The sequence below is a fragment of the Ornithorhynchus anatinus genome, chromosome 3 (genome assembly GCF_004115215.2).
Source record: "Ornithorhynchus anatinus isolate Pmale09 chromosome 3, mOrnAna1.pri.v4, whole genome shotgun sequence".
Lineage (NCBI taxonomy): Eukaryota > Metazoa > Chordata > Mammalia > Monotremata > Ornithorhynchidae > Ornithorhynchus > Ornithorhynchus anatinus.
The window spans coordinates 3331611-3347640 of NC_041730.1; the positions used below are offsets into that span (position 1 = coordinate 3331611).

Consider the following 16030-nt stretch of genomic DNA (forward strand, 5'->3'; position numbering starts at 1 on the left):
CTTCTCCTTTTTCTCTTCTCTTTTCTCTCCTAGTCCCCTCATTGCTAGATTTAATTCCCCGTGCCACGAGCTGCCAAGATTATGCCAGGAAGCGGGGCAAAATACAATCAAATGCATGGTCACGGGGAGCCCGGGCTGGGGGGGTGGGGGGCTCGTTTTGGTCGTGAAGGGGGCACCCCCAGCCACCCCTTTGGCTTTCTCCCTCCCGCTGTCTCTCCCAGGCTCTCCACGAGCACTCGGAGCTTCCGAGAGGAGCTCAGCTTCAGCCTGCAGACCCTCCCCCTGGGGCAGAGAGAGGAGAGATCCCGGGGGTGGGGGTACAGCGGGGACCCCCCCAAGCCCGGGCCCACAGCAGGCGTGGACGTTTCTCCCGCCCAGGGGTGAAGGATGTTACGGTGGCTGAACGGTCGGGGCCGGCGAGGCCCGGCGGGCTGGTAAGATCTGAGTTATCTGCAAGGCTGGTGTGAGAAGGAAGGTGCCAGTGCCAGGCACCAGCCCGTCTGGTTTCCACGCCGGGGAGGGTCCCGGCGGGAGGCAGGTGGGGGGTGCGGGGGGCGTCACGGGGTTTGGGACTCCCCGCTTCCTTCTAGGTTAGGAGCTGCGAGGGACCCTCGGGCGGGGAAGCCCCGGGACCCCCGGGGAAGCCGTAGGCCCGACTCCCGGCGGCCCCCGGCTACCGAGCTTAGAGGCGGGTGAGTGGCCACCGGGGGGACGGGGAGGAGCCACAGTCACACGCCTGGGAGCAGGCGCCCACCTCGCCTCACACGAGCACACGCTCACGCGTTCATACGTGCACGCACACACCCACACACGCTCACACATGGGTTCTTCTGGGGCTTACGTGGGCTCCGGGAAGGTCAGACGGACGGACGGAGCCGGGCCGCCCGGACTCCGTGACCCCTGGACCCAGCCTGCTCTCCCGTTGCAGAGAGGAGCCCGGGGGGGGGCGGGGACGGAAGGGGAACCCCCATTCTCTCCAGATCCACGGGGCGAAGGGGCCGGGGCGAGCGGACCCCAATCCTCACCGCCCCAGAGCCCGGGCAGACCCCGGCGGGGCCGGGACACCCCCTCGGTCGGTAGCAGAGAGGCCCGGGGAAACAGCGGAAGACCCGTCGGACCCACGCCGGCTTCCCGAGGGGACAGGGGGCGGGAGGGTGGGCCTCCAAGGTGGGAGGAGGGGGTCCTTCGGGGTCTCAGCTGCGACCCCCAGGGTGGGGATAGGGGAGAAGGCAGCACCCGCGCTTCCTCGGGCGGCTGCCCGGAGGCGTGACGGCGTCCCGGCGGCCCCATCCTGCAGGCGCCCCTTGGAGGCCGGAGTCAGTCCTGGGACCCTCCTCCTTCCCTACTGTCTCCCCCACAACAAGGGGGGAGTCTTCAGGGGGAGGAGAGGGGGCGCGGGAGGGTCTGGCGGGGGATGGGGCGCGGCAAAGTCTTACAGGGGGGCGGCTGGGTCCTCCGGGGGTCGGGGGAGCGCGGTCCGGGAGCCGGCTACGCACAGTACGTGTCCGCTTTGAGCACCTGGCAGTACATCGTCATGGCGAAGGTCAGCCCCAGGATCTGCGGGCCCAGGAAATGGACAAATAATAACATTATTAATAATAATAATAATGATGGTATTTGTTAAGCGCTTACTATGGTCCAGGCACAGTACTAAATAGTGGGGTGGAAACAAGCGAATCGAGTTGGACCCAGCCCCGTCCCACGTGGGGCTCACGGTCTCGATCCCCATTTGACAGACTAGGGAGGCCCAGAGAAGCTAAGTGACTGGCCCGAGGTCACACAGCAGGTGAGTGGCGGAGCCGGGATTAGAACCCATGATCTTCTGACTCATGGGCCCGGGCTCTAAAATAAAAATAAATTGTGGTATTTGTTAAGCGCTTACTATGTGCAAAGCACCGTTCTAAGCGCTGGGGGATCCAAGGTGATCAGGTTGTCCCATGTGGGCTCACAGTCTTCATCCCCATTTGACAGATGAGGGAACTGAGGCACAGAGAAGTTAAGTGACTTGCCCAAGGTCACAGAGCTGACCAGCGGCGGTTCCGGGATTAGAACCCGTGACCTCTGACTCCCAAGCCCGCTCTCTTTCCACTGAGCCAAGGGCTCTACCCACTAGGCCATGCTCCTTCTCAATTTCAGATTTGGTTTGCTTCTTTTCAGTGGGGATTCGCAATCAGTCCCCTCACGTACTGCACCAGGCGAGGAGACTGCTTTAAAGCAAGCTGGTCATTTATTTACGAACAATCTGGTATTGCTTCAAAAGAGCCACATGTTCCAAGAAGGGGGCAAAAAAAAAGCCAAGCATTCATTCCACTACAGAAATACAGACCTTTTAGGATCGCAGAGTTTCTAAACAGCAGACTTACAAAAGCAAAGTTAACAAATAATGGAAAAAAACCCGTCCGCCCAACGGATGACGCTCATTCCTTAGCTTTGGAAGCTAAGATCTCACTGAGGGAGAGGGGGAGGGAAAGACGATAACGATGGTATCTGTTAAGCGCTCACTGTGCGCCAAGCACTGTTTTAGGTGCTGGTTGAGGATTCAATCCCTGTTCTACCTCCTATTTTGACCGTGAGCCCCCTGGGAGACCTGATGATCTTCTATCTACTCCAGCGATTAGTACAGAGTTTAACAAATACCACCATTAATTATTTAAGAGGCTGGGGTTCGAGTCCCGGCTCCGCCACTAGGTTGCTGTGTGACCTTGAACATCCTCATCCGCAAGATTGGGATTCAATACCTGCTCTCCCTCCTGCCTTATTCATGCATTCAATCGTATTTATTGAGCGCTTACTGTGTGCAGAGCACTGTATTAAGCGCCTTGGACTGTGAGCCCTATGTGGGACAGGAACTGGGTCCAAATTGGTTATCTGGTATCTACCCTAGTGCTCAGTATAGTGTTTGACACACAATATACGCTTAAATACCACAACTAATGAATGCATTATTTTGGAGACAGGAGTTTGAGTCCCGGCTCTGCCCTTGGCCTGTGTTAAGAATTTGAGCTCCTTGTGGTCCAGGGACTGTGTCCCGATCGATATGCTTGTAGAATATTGATATTGATCCTGGGATCAATAAGCAAGCTCTGCCACTTGTCAGCTGTGTGACTGTGGGCAGGTCACTTGACTTCTCTGTGTCTCAGTTCCCTCATCTGTAAAATGGGGATTAAGACTGTGAGCCTCACGTGGGACAACCTGATTCCCCTGTGTCTCCCCCAGCGCTTAGAACAGTGCTCTGCACATAGTAAGCGCTTAACAAATACCGACATTAAATACACTGAAGATTAACATTAGGAAGATTTGCTTTGAAGAGACTGGAAAAAAATCACGAAACGAGCGGATGTAATAATTGCCATAAAAATGCAAATGGTCAAATCTATGGTGTTTCTGGTGCCGATCTGAAAGCTGGACAGTGAAAAAACAAGATAGAAAGAGCATCGACTCTTTTGAAATGTGTTGGACAAAGCTTTCGTGAGTTCGGTGGACTGCCCGGAAAACAAACAAATGGGTTTTGGAGCAAATTAAGCCACGGTAGTCTTCGGAAGGCCAAATGACTCGACTTAGATCAGCGTATTCTGGACACGTCACTGAGAGGACGAATTCTCTGGAGAAGACACTGATGCTAGGAAAAGTCCAGGGAAAACTCGGAAGAGGCAGAACGGCAGCTAGATGGATAGGGACCATAACAACGCTAACAGAAGACACGTTAGAAAGGTCACGGAATATGGCAGAAGATAGGACGTTCTGGAGAAAATATAGCCATAGGAAACGGAAACGACAGCATTTGATGATAATAATAATACCCCGACGCTCAGTACAGTGCCTGGCACATAGTAAGCGCTTAACAGATGAGAAAGAGATTCTGCTGAGGTTGCTGGAGCGAGGTCGGTCGGGGGGAGACAGAGACAGAGAGAAACTGGTGTAGAGGGACAGTGGCAGAGGTGGGGAGGGAGAACGGAGATGGAGAGAAACACACAAGCTCAGACAAGAGTCAGTGGCAGATGGGGGAAGGGAGAGGCAGAGACGGAGAAAGAGAGACGGCAGAGATGGAGAGCGGGAGGCAGAGAGAGACGGCGGCGGAGAGCAGGAGAGACAGAGATGGAAAAAGACGGTGCCAGAGAGCCAGAGAAGGGGAGAGTCAGGCAGAGAGAAACGGCAGCAGAGACAGAGATGGGGAGAACGGGAGGCAGAGAGGGCCCGTGTCAGGGATGGGAGTGGAGGGGGCGGGGGGCCCGGGGTCCAGGGTCCGGGGCGGGCTGTACCTGCACGAGGGCGGTGCACAGGCCGAAGACCCCGACGGCCAGGAGGTTTTCCTGCAGCCACGTCTTCACCGTCTCGTAGCAGGGCTGGACGACAAGGGAGTCCGTCAGTGGGTCGGGTGGGGGGCTGCTGGGGGAGTGGGGGGGACTTGAGGGGGGCCTGAGGGGCCGGTGTGGGAATGGGGGTTGTGTAGGGGGGTCTGAGGGGGCTGCAGGGGCGGGGCTGGGGCCTGCGGGGGTCGGGCCGGGGGCCCGGGGGGGTCTCTCACCGCTTTCCACCAGGTTCCGGGCGAGTGGAGCCCGCAGCTGTCGCTGAATTCCAGGCAGCAGGAGTCGGGCACGCGCGTGCTGTTGTACACGGCGAACCAGTCCGTGTAGTTGGACACGCCGCAGCACCGGAACTGTCAGGGCAACCCCTCGTGAGACAGACACACACACATACGCAGACACACACATGCCATGGCGACAGACCGTGACACACGCACACGTAAACGTGCGCGCACACCCCCCGACCGCCCCCATGACGGCACAGGCCGTGAGACACACACCCCTACCCCCGTAACTATATCGGTCGACGGTATTTACTGAGTTCTTACTAAGTGCAGAGCACTGTACGAAGCGCTTAATGGCAATGGGGGAGACGCTCTCTCTCAAACACACACACGCACACCCCGCCCGCCACCTCAGTCCCCTCCTGATGCTGTGGGCAGAGCATCTCCTCTGTGTGGAGCACTGTGCTGAGTGCTTTCTGGGTGCGGAGCAACGTATTGAGAGTTTTCAGTGTGAGGAGAACTGTACTGAGAGCCCCTGGGTGTGTAGCCCTATACTGAGCCAAGAAGCCTTCCCCGATTGCGCCTTCCTTTCCTCTTCTTCCCCTCCCGTCTGCGTCACCCCAACCTGCACCCTTTCTTCATCCCCCCCTCCCAGCCCCGAACCGCTTACGTCCGTTTTTATTTCTTTCTATCCACGTCTGTCTCCCCCTCTAGACTATAAGCTCACTGCGGGCAGGGAACGCGTCTGTTGGTTGTTATATCGAACCCTCCTTAGCGTTTAGTATAGTGCTCTGCATGCAGTAAGCGCTCAATAAATACCACTGATCGATTGATCGGTGGTAAGCTTGTTACGGGCAGGGAACGTGTCTACCGACTCTCTCGTACTGTCTCCCCGGCGCTCAGTACAGCGCTCTGCACACAGTCAGTGCTCAATAAATACCCCTGATTGAGAGAGATAAGCTCCTTGTGGGCAGGGAACGTGTCTGTTAATTCTGTTGCATCGTCCTCTCCCAAGCGCTTAGTCCAGTGCTCCGCACAGAGTAAGCGCTCAGTATATATGACTGACCGACCCTGCCACCTCTGGGTCCCTCGGAACGGGGAGTCCATCTCCTCCGTCCAACCAGAGGTCGGCAGTCGCAGGACAAATCCCAGAAAAATAATAATGTTGGTTTTGTTAAGTGCTCACTATGTGCAAAGCCCTGTTCTAAGCAGTGGGGGGATACAAGGTGAGCAGGCTGTCCCACGTGGGGCTCACACTTTTAATCCCCATTTTACAGACGAGGTAACTGAGGCACCGAGAAGTGAAGCGACTTGCCCAAAGTCACACGGCTGGCAAGCGGCAGAGCCGGGATTAGAACCCATGACCTCTGACTCCCAAGCCCGGGCTCTTTCCCCTGAGCCACGCTGGGATGGGGGCCGAGTCCGACCTGATGATCCTCTATCTACCCTAGCGCTTAGTACGGGGCCTGGGACATAGTAAGCGCTTAACAAAGTCCATAAAAATAGGGGTAAACTGAGGCAGCGGTCGGTCCCCAACTTACGTCAGTCTGGATGATGCTCCAGGCATTCGTGAGTCCAATGTTCCCCTCGGTCCCATAGAGGTGCAGGCCATCCCTCAGGTCCTGCTGAGCGTATTTGTCGATCTGCGAGAGTACAAGAGAACAATAGGATGATAATAATAGTACTTGTTAAGCGCTTACTATGTGCCAGGCACTCTACTAAGCGCTGGGGCGGATACAAGCAAATCTGGTCAGACACAGTCCCTGTGCTACGTGGGGCTCACAGTCTCAATCCCCAGATGAGGTCACTGAGGCCCAGAGAAGTGAAGTGACTTGCCCAAGGTCACGCAGCAGACATGTGGCGGAGCCGGGATTAGAACTCATGACCTTCTGACTCCCAGGCCCGGGCTCTACCCACTACACCATGCTGCTTCTCTCTGCCCATCTCACCCCTCAGCCTGCTTCCCTGAGTGGGGCAGTTCAGTTGCCTGAGAATGTGGGGGGCAAAAAATTTGTGTCAGGGGAGGGAGGAGGCAGACCAGCTAGCGGGGCAGGATCCAAGGATGTAATTATTATTATTATTATTATTAATAGTAATAGTTATAATAACTTTGTTAAGCACTTACTATGCCCCAAGCACTGCACTAAGCACTGGGGTGGATAAAACACAAGTAGGTCCCACATGAGGCTCACAATCTAAAAAAGGAGGGAGAGCGAGGAGAGAATCCCATTTTCCAGATGAGGGAACTGAGGCCCAGAGATGTGAAGCGACTTACAGTCACACCGCGGGCAGGTGGCAGAGCTGGGATTAGAACCCAGGTCCCCTGACTCCCAGGCCCGGGCTCTAGCCACTGGGCCACACTGTTTTCCGGGCGACCTCTGTGGGCAGGGTGGCCTTCCGCCACTTATCAGCTGTGTGGCTTTGGGCAAGTCACTTCACTTCTCTGGGCCTCAGTTCCCTCATCTGGAAAATGGGGACGAAGACCGTGAGCCCCACGCGGGGCACGGACTGTGTCCAACCCGATTACCTCGTACCTCCCCCGGCGCTTAGTTCGGTCCCTGGCACATAGTAAGCCCTTCCCAAATCCTAGCTTTTTTGTTTTTTGTGATTTTAAAAAATAAAAAGAAGAAGAGTCCAAACCAGAAAAACAAGCAGGGCTGAAAACTGCCATTTGGGCCAACAATTGAGGCAGTATTTATGGTGAAAGCAGAAGGTCAGAAGAGCCAGACAATTTTTCGGAAACCCCCAGTGGGTGTAATTTAACCAACAAGAATTTTCCAACAAGTTCCGTCACGGACACGTTACTCCGCCCAGAACCGGGCCCGACCCCAAACGGACACCTCACCTCTCTGCCCGGGAGATTCTGGGGGAGGCGGGTGGATTGGGGGGGGGGGGGGGGCAGGGGAAAATGGGAAGGAGGATGAGGGAGTTGGTGATTTCTCAGGACAATTCCCTTGTGGGAATTGTGGGAATTGTGGCACCATCTCTGTTTTTTTGTTGTTGTTTTGCGGGCGTTTTCCGATGGTTTTCGTTCAGCGCTTATTAGGTGCCAGGCACTGTACTAAGCGCTGGGGCAGATTCGAGCTAATCAGGCTGGTCACAGTCCCTGTCCCCCATGGGGCTCACAGTCTTCATCCCCCTTTTACAGATGCGGAAACTGAGGCACAGAGAAGTGAATGATAATAACTGTGGTATTCCATTAAGCGCTTATTGAGTACCAGGCACTGTACTAAGCACTAGGCTAGACACAAGCTAATCAGGGCGGACACGGTCTCTGTCTCACACAGGGCTCCCAGTCTTCATCCCCAGTTGACAGAGGAGGGAACCGAGGCCCAGGGAAGTGAAGCGACTTGCCCAAGATCACCCAGCAGGCAAGCGGCGGAGCCGGGATTAGAACCCAGGCCCTTCCGATTCTTAAGACCGTGCGCTATCCACTAGGCCACGCTGTTTCTCCAAAGTGACTTTCCCTAGATCACACGGCAGGCGAAATAGCGGATCCGGGACTAGGATCCAGGTCCTCTGACTCCAGACCCGCCCTCTTTCCACGCTGCTTCGGTTACATCGTCCTCTCCCAAGCGCTAAGCTCAGTGCTCCGCACGCAGGAAGCGCTCAATAAATACTGCTGATTATTGACTCTATTTCCCTAGCCCTCTGGGAGGGGAAGGCCCTCTGACCTCTGCTTCTGAATCAGCCACTGAAAATGATCCCCCGTGGAGGCGAATGAGGAATCTGGGGGGGGGGGAGGGGACTCTTTTGGGGAAAGAATCCCAATAAAAATTCAAAAACAATACCAAAAAGAGTGTTTACGTTGCAATCCCACCATCCTTTTGCTGCCTGTCTGCATCCCTAACATTCTTTAACCAATTACTCAATAATCAATGACACTTATTGAGCGCTGTTTGCAGAGCACCGTATTACGCTCCGCCGCTTGTCCGCTGCGTGACCTGGGAGAAGTCTTTCAATTGTATTTCATTCAATAATAATAATAATAATGTTGGTCTTCGTTAAGCGCTTACTATGTGCCGAGCACTGTTCTAAGCGCTGGGGGAGATACAGGGGAATCAGGTTGTCCCTCGTGAGGCTCACATAGTAAGCGCTTAACACTACCATCATCATCATTATTATTATAGTAAGCGCTTAACAAATACCTTCATTATTATGATTATTATCAATAAATAAATTCTGGAGATGTGCATGAGCACGGTGGGGCTCAGGAAGGAGTGAATAAAGGGAGCAAATCCAAGTGATAATAATAATTATTATAATACTTAAGTGCTTTACTATGTGCCAAGCACTGTTCTGAGCACTGGGGGAGATACAAGTCATACATACTGTTCCTGTCCCACGTGGGGCTCACAGTCTTAATCCCCATTTTCCAGGTGAGGGAACTGAGGCCCCGAGAAGTGAAGTGACTTGCCCAAGGTCACGCTGCGGACATGGGGCGGAGCTGGGATTAGAACCCAGATCCTTCTGACTCTCAGGCCCGGGCTCTATCCACTACGCCATACTTTTCTCTCTCCTACTCGGACTGTGAGCTTGTATCTACCCCAGCGCTTGGTACAGTGCGTGGCCCGTAGAAGCGCTCAATAGATACCACTGATTGATCGATCGCCTAGTCCCAGGGGTTCTGGGTTATCCCACTTGCAAGGTGGGCGGGATTGGGGGCAGAGGGAGAGAAGCAGCGTGGCTCAGTGGAAAGAGCCCGGGCTTGGGAGTCAGCAGGTCATGGGTTCGAATCCCGGCTCTGCCCCTTGTCAGCTGTGTGGCTGTGGGCGAGTCACTTCACTTCTCTGGGCCTCAGTTCCCTCATCTATAAAACGGGGATGAAGACTGTGAGCCTCACGTGGGACAACCTCATTCCCCTGTATCTCCCCCAACCTCTGCACGTAGTAAGCGCTTAACAAATACCAACATTATTATTATGGTGTCATTTCCAGCGTCAGCCTCTCCCGCTTCCCCTGGGATCGGTCCATGAAGCCGTCGTTCAACTCCCCGCTTTAGCCTGACCCCTTGCAGCTCCACAGACGCCCCCGCGCCCCCCACCCCACCCCACCCCACCGTGACCCTCGTCCTGCCCGGAGGCGGGGGCACGGAACGGAGGACCCCGCGCTCAGGCCGCCCGGGCCAGGGAGGTGACGTACCTTGTCCGTGTAGGCGAAGAAGAGGATGACCACCGTGAGCTCCAGCAGCAAGACGAGTAGCAGCATGATGAAAAACTGCGGGGAGGGGGCGGGTTGGGGGGGGGTGGACAAGGTCAGAGGTCACCGGGGGTGACCCCGCGGCCCTCCCCGGTCCCGCCCTCCCATGGCCCGCCTCCGCGTGACCACTCCTAGTGCTCAGTACAGCGCTCCGCACGCAATAAGCGCCCATTCAATACGACTGAATGAAAGAAGCAGCGTGGCTCAGTGGAAAGAGGCCGGGCTTGCGAGTCAGAGGTCGTGGGTTCCGATCCCGACTCCGCCACTTGGCAGCTGGGTGACGGTGGGCGAGTCACTTCACTTCTCTGGGCCTCAGTTCCCTCATGCGGAAAATGCCGATGAAGACTGTGAGCCCCACGTGGGACAACTTGATGACCCTGTATCTACCCCAGTGCTTGGCACGTAGCGTAGACAACACCGCCGTCCTCCCCCTCTCACGAGCCCGTAACCTGGGCGTTATCCTCGACTCATCTCTCTCCTTCAACCCGCCGCCAGATCCTGTCGGTTCGACCTTCGAACATCGCTAAGATCGGCCCATTCCTCTCCATCCAAACTGCCACCTTGCAATTCCAAGTACTTATCCTATCCCGCCTTAATAATTAATAATTAATACTAATTATAGTAATCTTTAAGGACTCCCTGTGTGTGTCAAGCACTGTTTTCTGGGCTGAGGTAAAAAACAAGGTAATGGGGACTTCTTAGACTCCCACTTTAAGAAGAAGCTTACAGTCTCTAGTCTGTAAATTCTCTTTGGACAGGGAGTGTCTCTTTATTATTGTATTGTCCTCTCCCAAGCGCTTAGTCCAGTGCTCTGCACACGGTGGGCGCTCAATAAATACGACCGAATGGATGAAAGGGGGAGTATTCCCTCTTTTACAGATGAGGAGACTGAGGCAGAGAGAAGTGAAGTGACTTGCCCACGGTCACCCAGCAGACGAGGGGGCGGAGCTGGATCAGAACCCAGATCTTTCCAACTCCCAGGCCCGGGCTCTTAAATTGTTCCGTTGTCCTGTCCCAAGTGCTCAGCCCAGTGTTCTTCACGCAGGAAGCGCTCACTGAATAGGATTGAGGGACTGACTGGAGAATGGTCAGAGAGCGGCCGCCCGCCGGACTTGGAGAGGCGAAGCCCCTCGGTCCCGCACCCCACATCGTGATAACTTTGGGGATTGCTAAGTCATTTATTCATTCAATCGTATTTATTGAGCGCTTACTGTGTGCCGAGCACTGTACCGAGCGCTTGGGAGAGGACAGCATGGCGTAGCAGATGGAGCCCGGGCCAGAGAGTCAGAAGGCTGTGGGTTCTAATCCTGGCTCTAGCACTTGCCTTGCTGTGTGACCCTGGGCAATAATAATAATAATAATAATAATAATGTCGGTATTTGTTAAGCGCTTACTATGTGCCGAGCACTGTTCTAAGCGCTGGGGGAGACGCAGGGGAATCAGGTTGTCCCACGTGGGGCTCACGGTCTTCATCCCCATTTTACAGATGAGGGAACCGAGGCACCGAGAAGTGAAGTGACTTGCCCAAAGTCACACAGCTGACAAGGGGCCGGGCCGGGATTTGAACCCATGACCTCCGACTCCAAAGCCCGCGCTCTTTCCACTGAGCCACGCTGCCTCTCAAGTCACTTCACTGGGCCTCGGCGAAAATGGAAAATGGGGATGAAGACCGTGAGCCCCACATGGGACGAAACTGATGACCCTCTATCTACCCCCAGCGCTTAGAACAATGCTTGGCACATAGTAAGCGCTTAACAAGTATCATCATTATTTTCAGCACTTATAACGGTGCTTGGCACATAGTAAGCGCTTAACAAATATCATTATTTTCAGTGCTTCTAACGGTGCTTGGCACGTAGTAGGCGCTTAACAAATATCATTATTTTCAGTGCTTCTAACGGTGCTTGGCACATAGTAAGCGCTTAATAAATATCATCATTATTATTATTATTAACAATAAGCAGACACATTTCCTGCCCACAGTGAGCTGACAGCCTGGGTGGGGGACAGACATGAATAGAAAGAAAGAAATGACAGAGAGGGACATGAGTGGTGTGGGGCCGGGAGGGGGGATGACAAAAGGGAGCAAGTCAAGCGATGAGTCGGTGCGGGGCACCGTGTGCTAAGCGCTGGGGCTGACGCAAGACCGCCGGGTGGATGGATACGGCCCTGCCACGGCCCCGCGGCGGCTGAAGCCCGAGACCCCCGGGCCGGCGGGAGCGGGGCAGCCTGAAGGGCGGAGGGCGTTGGGGGCAGGAGGTGGACCGAGACTTCCCCGCGTCCCCCGGGCAGATGGCACGTGCCCCGGCCACCGCCCGCCGGCCCTGGGCGCTCTGCCCGGGCGCCGGGTGGGCGAGCGAGGGCCGGGCAGAGAAGGGGCGGAGAGAAGCCGGGGGGGGGGGGCAGGGAGGGGCGGAGAGGGGCAGAGAGGAGAGAGCAGAGGGCGCCAGGCCGGTTGGCGGCGGAGACGCCACGCTGGGTGGGCAGCACCGTGCCCGCAACAGAGTATAACGATAATCTCCCGGGGTCCCCCTTGCGGGACGGGGACCGTGTCCAACCCGATCAGCCCCCATCCACCCCAGCGCTCAGAACAGCGCCTGACACGCAGCGAGCGCTTAACCGGCACCGTCGTTATTGTTGACGGAGCCGGGATTAGAACCCGCATCCTCTTTCCACTTGGCCGCACCGCCCCCCGTGAATCCGTGGCCCGCGTGTGTCCCCCCCCCCGCGGCCCACTCACGCTGAGGAGCAGACACTTGTTCTCCTTGACGGCGCCGACGCAGCCGACGAAGCCGATGACCATGACGAAGGCGCCGGTGGCGATGAGCAGGTTGGCGGCCGACAGCGACGGGAAGGAGGACGACAGGGTGGCGAAGTTGCCCTGGGTGACCGCCAGCCAGATGCCCACGCCCAGGATGCCGCAGCCGCCCAGCTGCGGGGACCGCCACCGCTCAGGGCGGGCCTCGCCCCCTTGCCCACCGTGCCCCCCCGCCCGCCCCCAACTCGGAGGACGGGCGCCCGGCGACACCACCATCCTCACCACCCTCACCGAAACGACGGCGATCGTCTCTCTTAAGCGCTAACTACGCGCCGAGCACCGTTCCGAGCGCTGGGGTAGAGACGAGCTAATCGGGGCGTCCCCCTTGGGGCTCCCAGTCTTCATCCCCATTTTCCAGATGAGGGAACTGAGGCCCAGAGAAGTGAAGTGACTCGTCCGAGGTCACACGGCAGACAGGCGGCGGAGCCGGGATTAGAACCCACGTCCTCTGACTCTCAAGCCTGTGCTCTTTCCTCCGAGTCCCGCTGCTTCTCCTCATCCTCACCAGCGCTCTACTTTGTGCAGGGCACCGTGCCGAGCGCTCGGGAGAGGACAGTACCGTTAAGCAAGCACGATCCCCGCCTTCAAGGAGCTTCTAGTCTGTTAGGTGCAGAGCGCTGTGCTGAGCGCTCGGGGGAGGACCCTAGAATCAGAAGACGATCCCTACCCTTGAAGAGCTTCCCGTCTACTGTGCGCAGAGCACTGTGCTGAATGCTCGGGGGGGGGGAGCAATAGAAATAGCAGACTCAGCCCTCGCCTTCAAGGAGCTGACAGTCTACCGTGTGCGGAGCACTGTGCTGAGCGCTTTGGGAGAAGACAAGAGGGTTAGCAGACGGGATCTCTGCCCTCAAGGAGCGTCCAGTCTACTGTGTGCGGAGCACTGTGCTGAGCGCTTTGGGAGAAGACAACAGGGTGAGCAGACCCGATCCCTGCCCTCAAGGAGCGTCCAGTCTTCTGGGTGCGGAGCACTGTGCTGAGCGCTTGGGAGAGTTCAACGGAGATGACGTGATCCCTGTCTTCGAGGTGCTTATAGTCTACTATGTGCGGAGCACTGTGCCGAGTGCTTGGGAGAGTTCAATAGAGTTAGTAGATGCGATCCCTGTCTTCAAGGTGCTTATAGTCTACTCTGCGCAGAGCGCTGTGCAGAGCGCTTGGGAGAGGACGGTAGAATTAGAAGACACAGATCTCTGCCCTCAAGACGCTTCCAGGCTACTATGTGCGGAGCGCTGTGCTGAGCGGCTGGGCGAGCCCAATCCGAGAATTGGTGGTCGTGGGCTCCGAGGTCGCTTGGCGTCTCGATCCCCTCTGCCCCTTCCCATCCTCCTCCGACCCCCCTCGAAGCCCCACGTGGGACGGGGACCGCGTCCAACCCAATTTGCTTGTATCGACTCATTCATTCAATAGCGTTTATTGAGCGCTTACTCTGTGCAGAGCACTGGACTAAGCGCTTGGAATGGCCAAATCGTTTACAGATAGAGACAGTCCCTGCCCTTTGATGGGTTTACAGTCTAATCTGATCCCCGGCGCTTAGTACAGTGCCTGGCACATAGTCAGCGCTTAACAAATACCACAATCATTACATTTTTTATAATGATGATGATGATGATGGTATTTGTTAAGCGCTTACCATGTGTCGAACGCTGTTCTAAGCGCTGGGGTAGATATAAGGTCATCAGATTGTCCCACGTGGGGCCCACTAGTCTTCATCCCCATTTACCAGATGAGGTCGCTGAGGCCCAGAGAAGCGAAGTGACTTGCCCAAAGTCACACAGCGGACAAGTGGCATTGGCGGGATTAGAACCCGTGTCCTCTGACTCCCAAGCCCGGGCTCTTTCCATTAAGTTACGCCGCTTCATCCGGCGCTTAGTACAGTGCCTGGCACAGAGTAAGCGCCGAATGAATACCACAATTGGTATTATTATCCCCATTTTCCAGAGGAGGGAACTGAGGCCCAGAGAAGCGAAGAGCATTGCCCAAGGTCACCCGGCAGACGGGTGGCGGAGCCGGGATTAGAACCCAGGCCCTTCTGACTCCCTAGCTAGGTCAGGAGACCGGTTCCGCTCCAATGCTCCCCCTACCCGCGGCCCCCCGTCTCGGGCCGGGGCCGGGGTGGTGGTCTCCCCCGCAGGGAAGAAGACGGAGGCCGAAAAACCACCGAGGAAAGTTGATTCAATCCATCGGAATGGATGAGAGGAAATCTTCTCCCGCGACCTTCGCCACCCGAAGCAATAAAGCCACGCTTCTTAATATGAGGAGTGCTCAGTGGAAGGAGCCTGGGCTGCGGAGTCAGAGGTCATGGGTTCGACTCCCGGCTCTGCCACTTGTCAGCTGTGTGACTGTGGGCGAGTCACTTCGCTTCTCTGGGCCTCAGTGACCTCATCTGGAAAACGGTGGTTAACTGTGAGCCTCACGTGGGACAGCCTGATGACCCCGTATCTAGAACAGTGCTCTGCACATAGTAAGCGCTTAACAAATACCAACATTATTATTATTATTATTATTATTATTATTAACGAACATCAGTATTATTATTATTACTATTATTAGTAATACCACTGACGCCGGTTTACTTGGTTTGACGTCTGTCTCCACCCTTCTAGACTGTAAACCCGGTGTGGGATCGTCTCTCTCTATTGCTGAATTGTACTTTCCAAGCACTTTGCACACAGTGAGCGCTCAATAAATATGACTGAATGAATGAGCATTTAACAAACACCACCGTTATTAGTATTATTATCAGGAATGCTTAACAAACATCACTATTATTATTATTATTATCATTATTATTAGGAGCATTGAACAAACACCATAGTTTTATTCATACTATCACAGGAGTGCTTAACAAACCTCACTATTATTATTATTATTATTAATATCATTATTATTAGGAGCATTGAACAAACACCATAGTTTTATTCATACTATCAGGAGTGCTTAACAAACCTCACTATTATTATTATTATTAATATCATTATTATTAGGAGCATTGAACAAACACCATAGTTTTATTCATACTATCAGGAGTGCTTAGCAAACATCACTATTATTATTATTATTATTATTATTATTAATATCATTATTATTGGGAGCATTGAACAAACACCACAGTTTTATTCATACTATCAGGAGTGCTTAACAAACATCCCTATTATTATTAATAATTTCATTATTCTTAGGAGTGTTTAACAAACACCATAGCTATTATCAATATCATCAGGAGTGCTTAACAACCATCCCTATTATTATTGTTGTTGTTAATAATAACAATTTCACTATTACTAGGAGCGCTTAACAAACACCACAGTGATTATTATGATTATCCTTAGGAGCGCTTAACAAGGATGACAGAGGAAGCCGCCGTGAATCCCAAGGGAGCCGGGATGGGCAATAAATCCCCAACCCGCCCAACGGGAAAAGCAACGGGAAACGAGGCATCGAAACCACCCAGATGGCAACTCCGGGCCGCATTTCAGCCTTCCGCTCCTG

The 16030-nt window shown here is 54.8% G+C and overlaps 1 protein-coding gene across 5 annotated transcripts in view; it reads right to left on the minus strand.

The window, feature by feature from the left end:
- LOC100087856 (tetraspanin-4) overlaps nt 1-16030 on the minus strand; it is a 63481-nt gene continuing 47451 nt past the window's right edge. For all 5 annotated transcript variants that reach the window (XM_029059427.2, XM_029059428.2, XM_029059425.2 and 2 more), the window contains 6 exons: nt 12467-12658; nt 9670-9744; nt 6070-6171; nt 4526-4657; nt 4260-4343; nt 1-1557 (listed from right to left, as the gene is read on the minus strand). In XM_029059427.2, coding sequence (XP_028915260.1) covers nt 1489-1557; nt 4260-4343; nt 4526-4657; nt 6070-6171; nt 9670-9744; nt 12467-12658 — 654 coding nt within the window. In that variant the 3' untranslated portion in view covers nt 1-1488. The remainder of the gene's footprint in view (nt 1558-4259; nt 4344-4525; nt 4658-6069; nt 6172-9669; nt 9745-12466; nt 12659-16030) is intronic.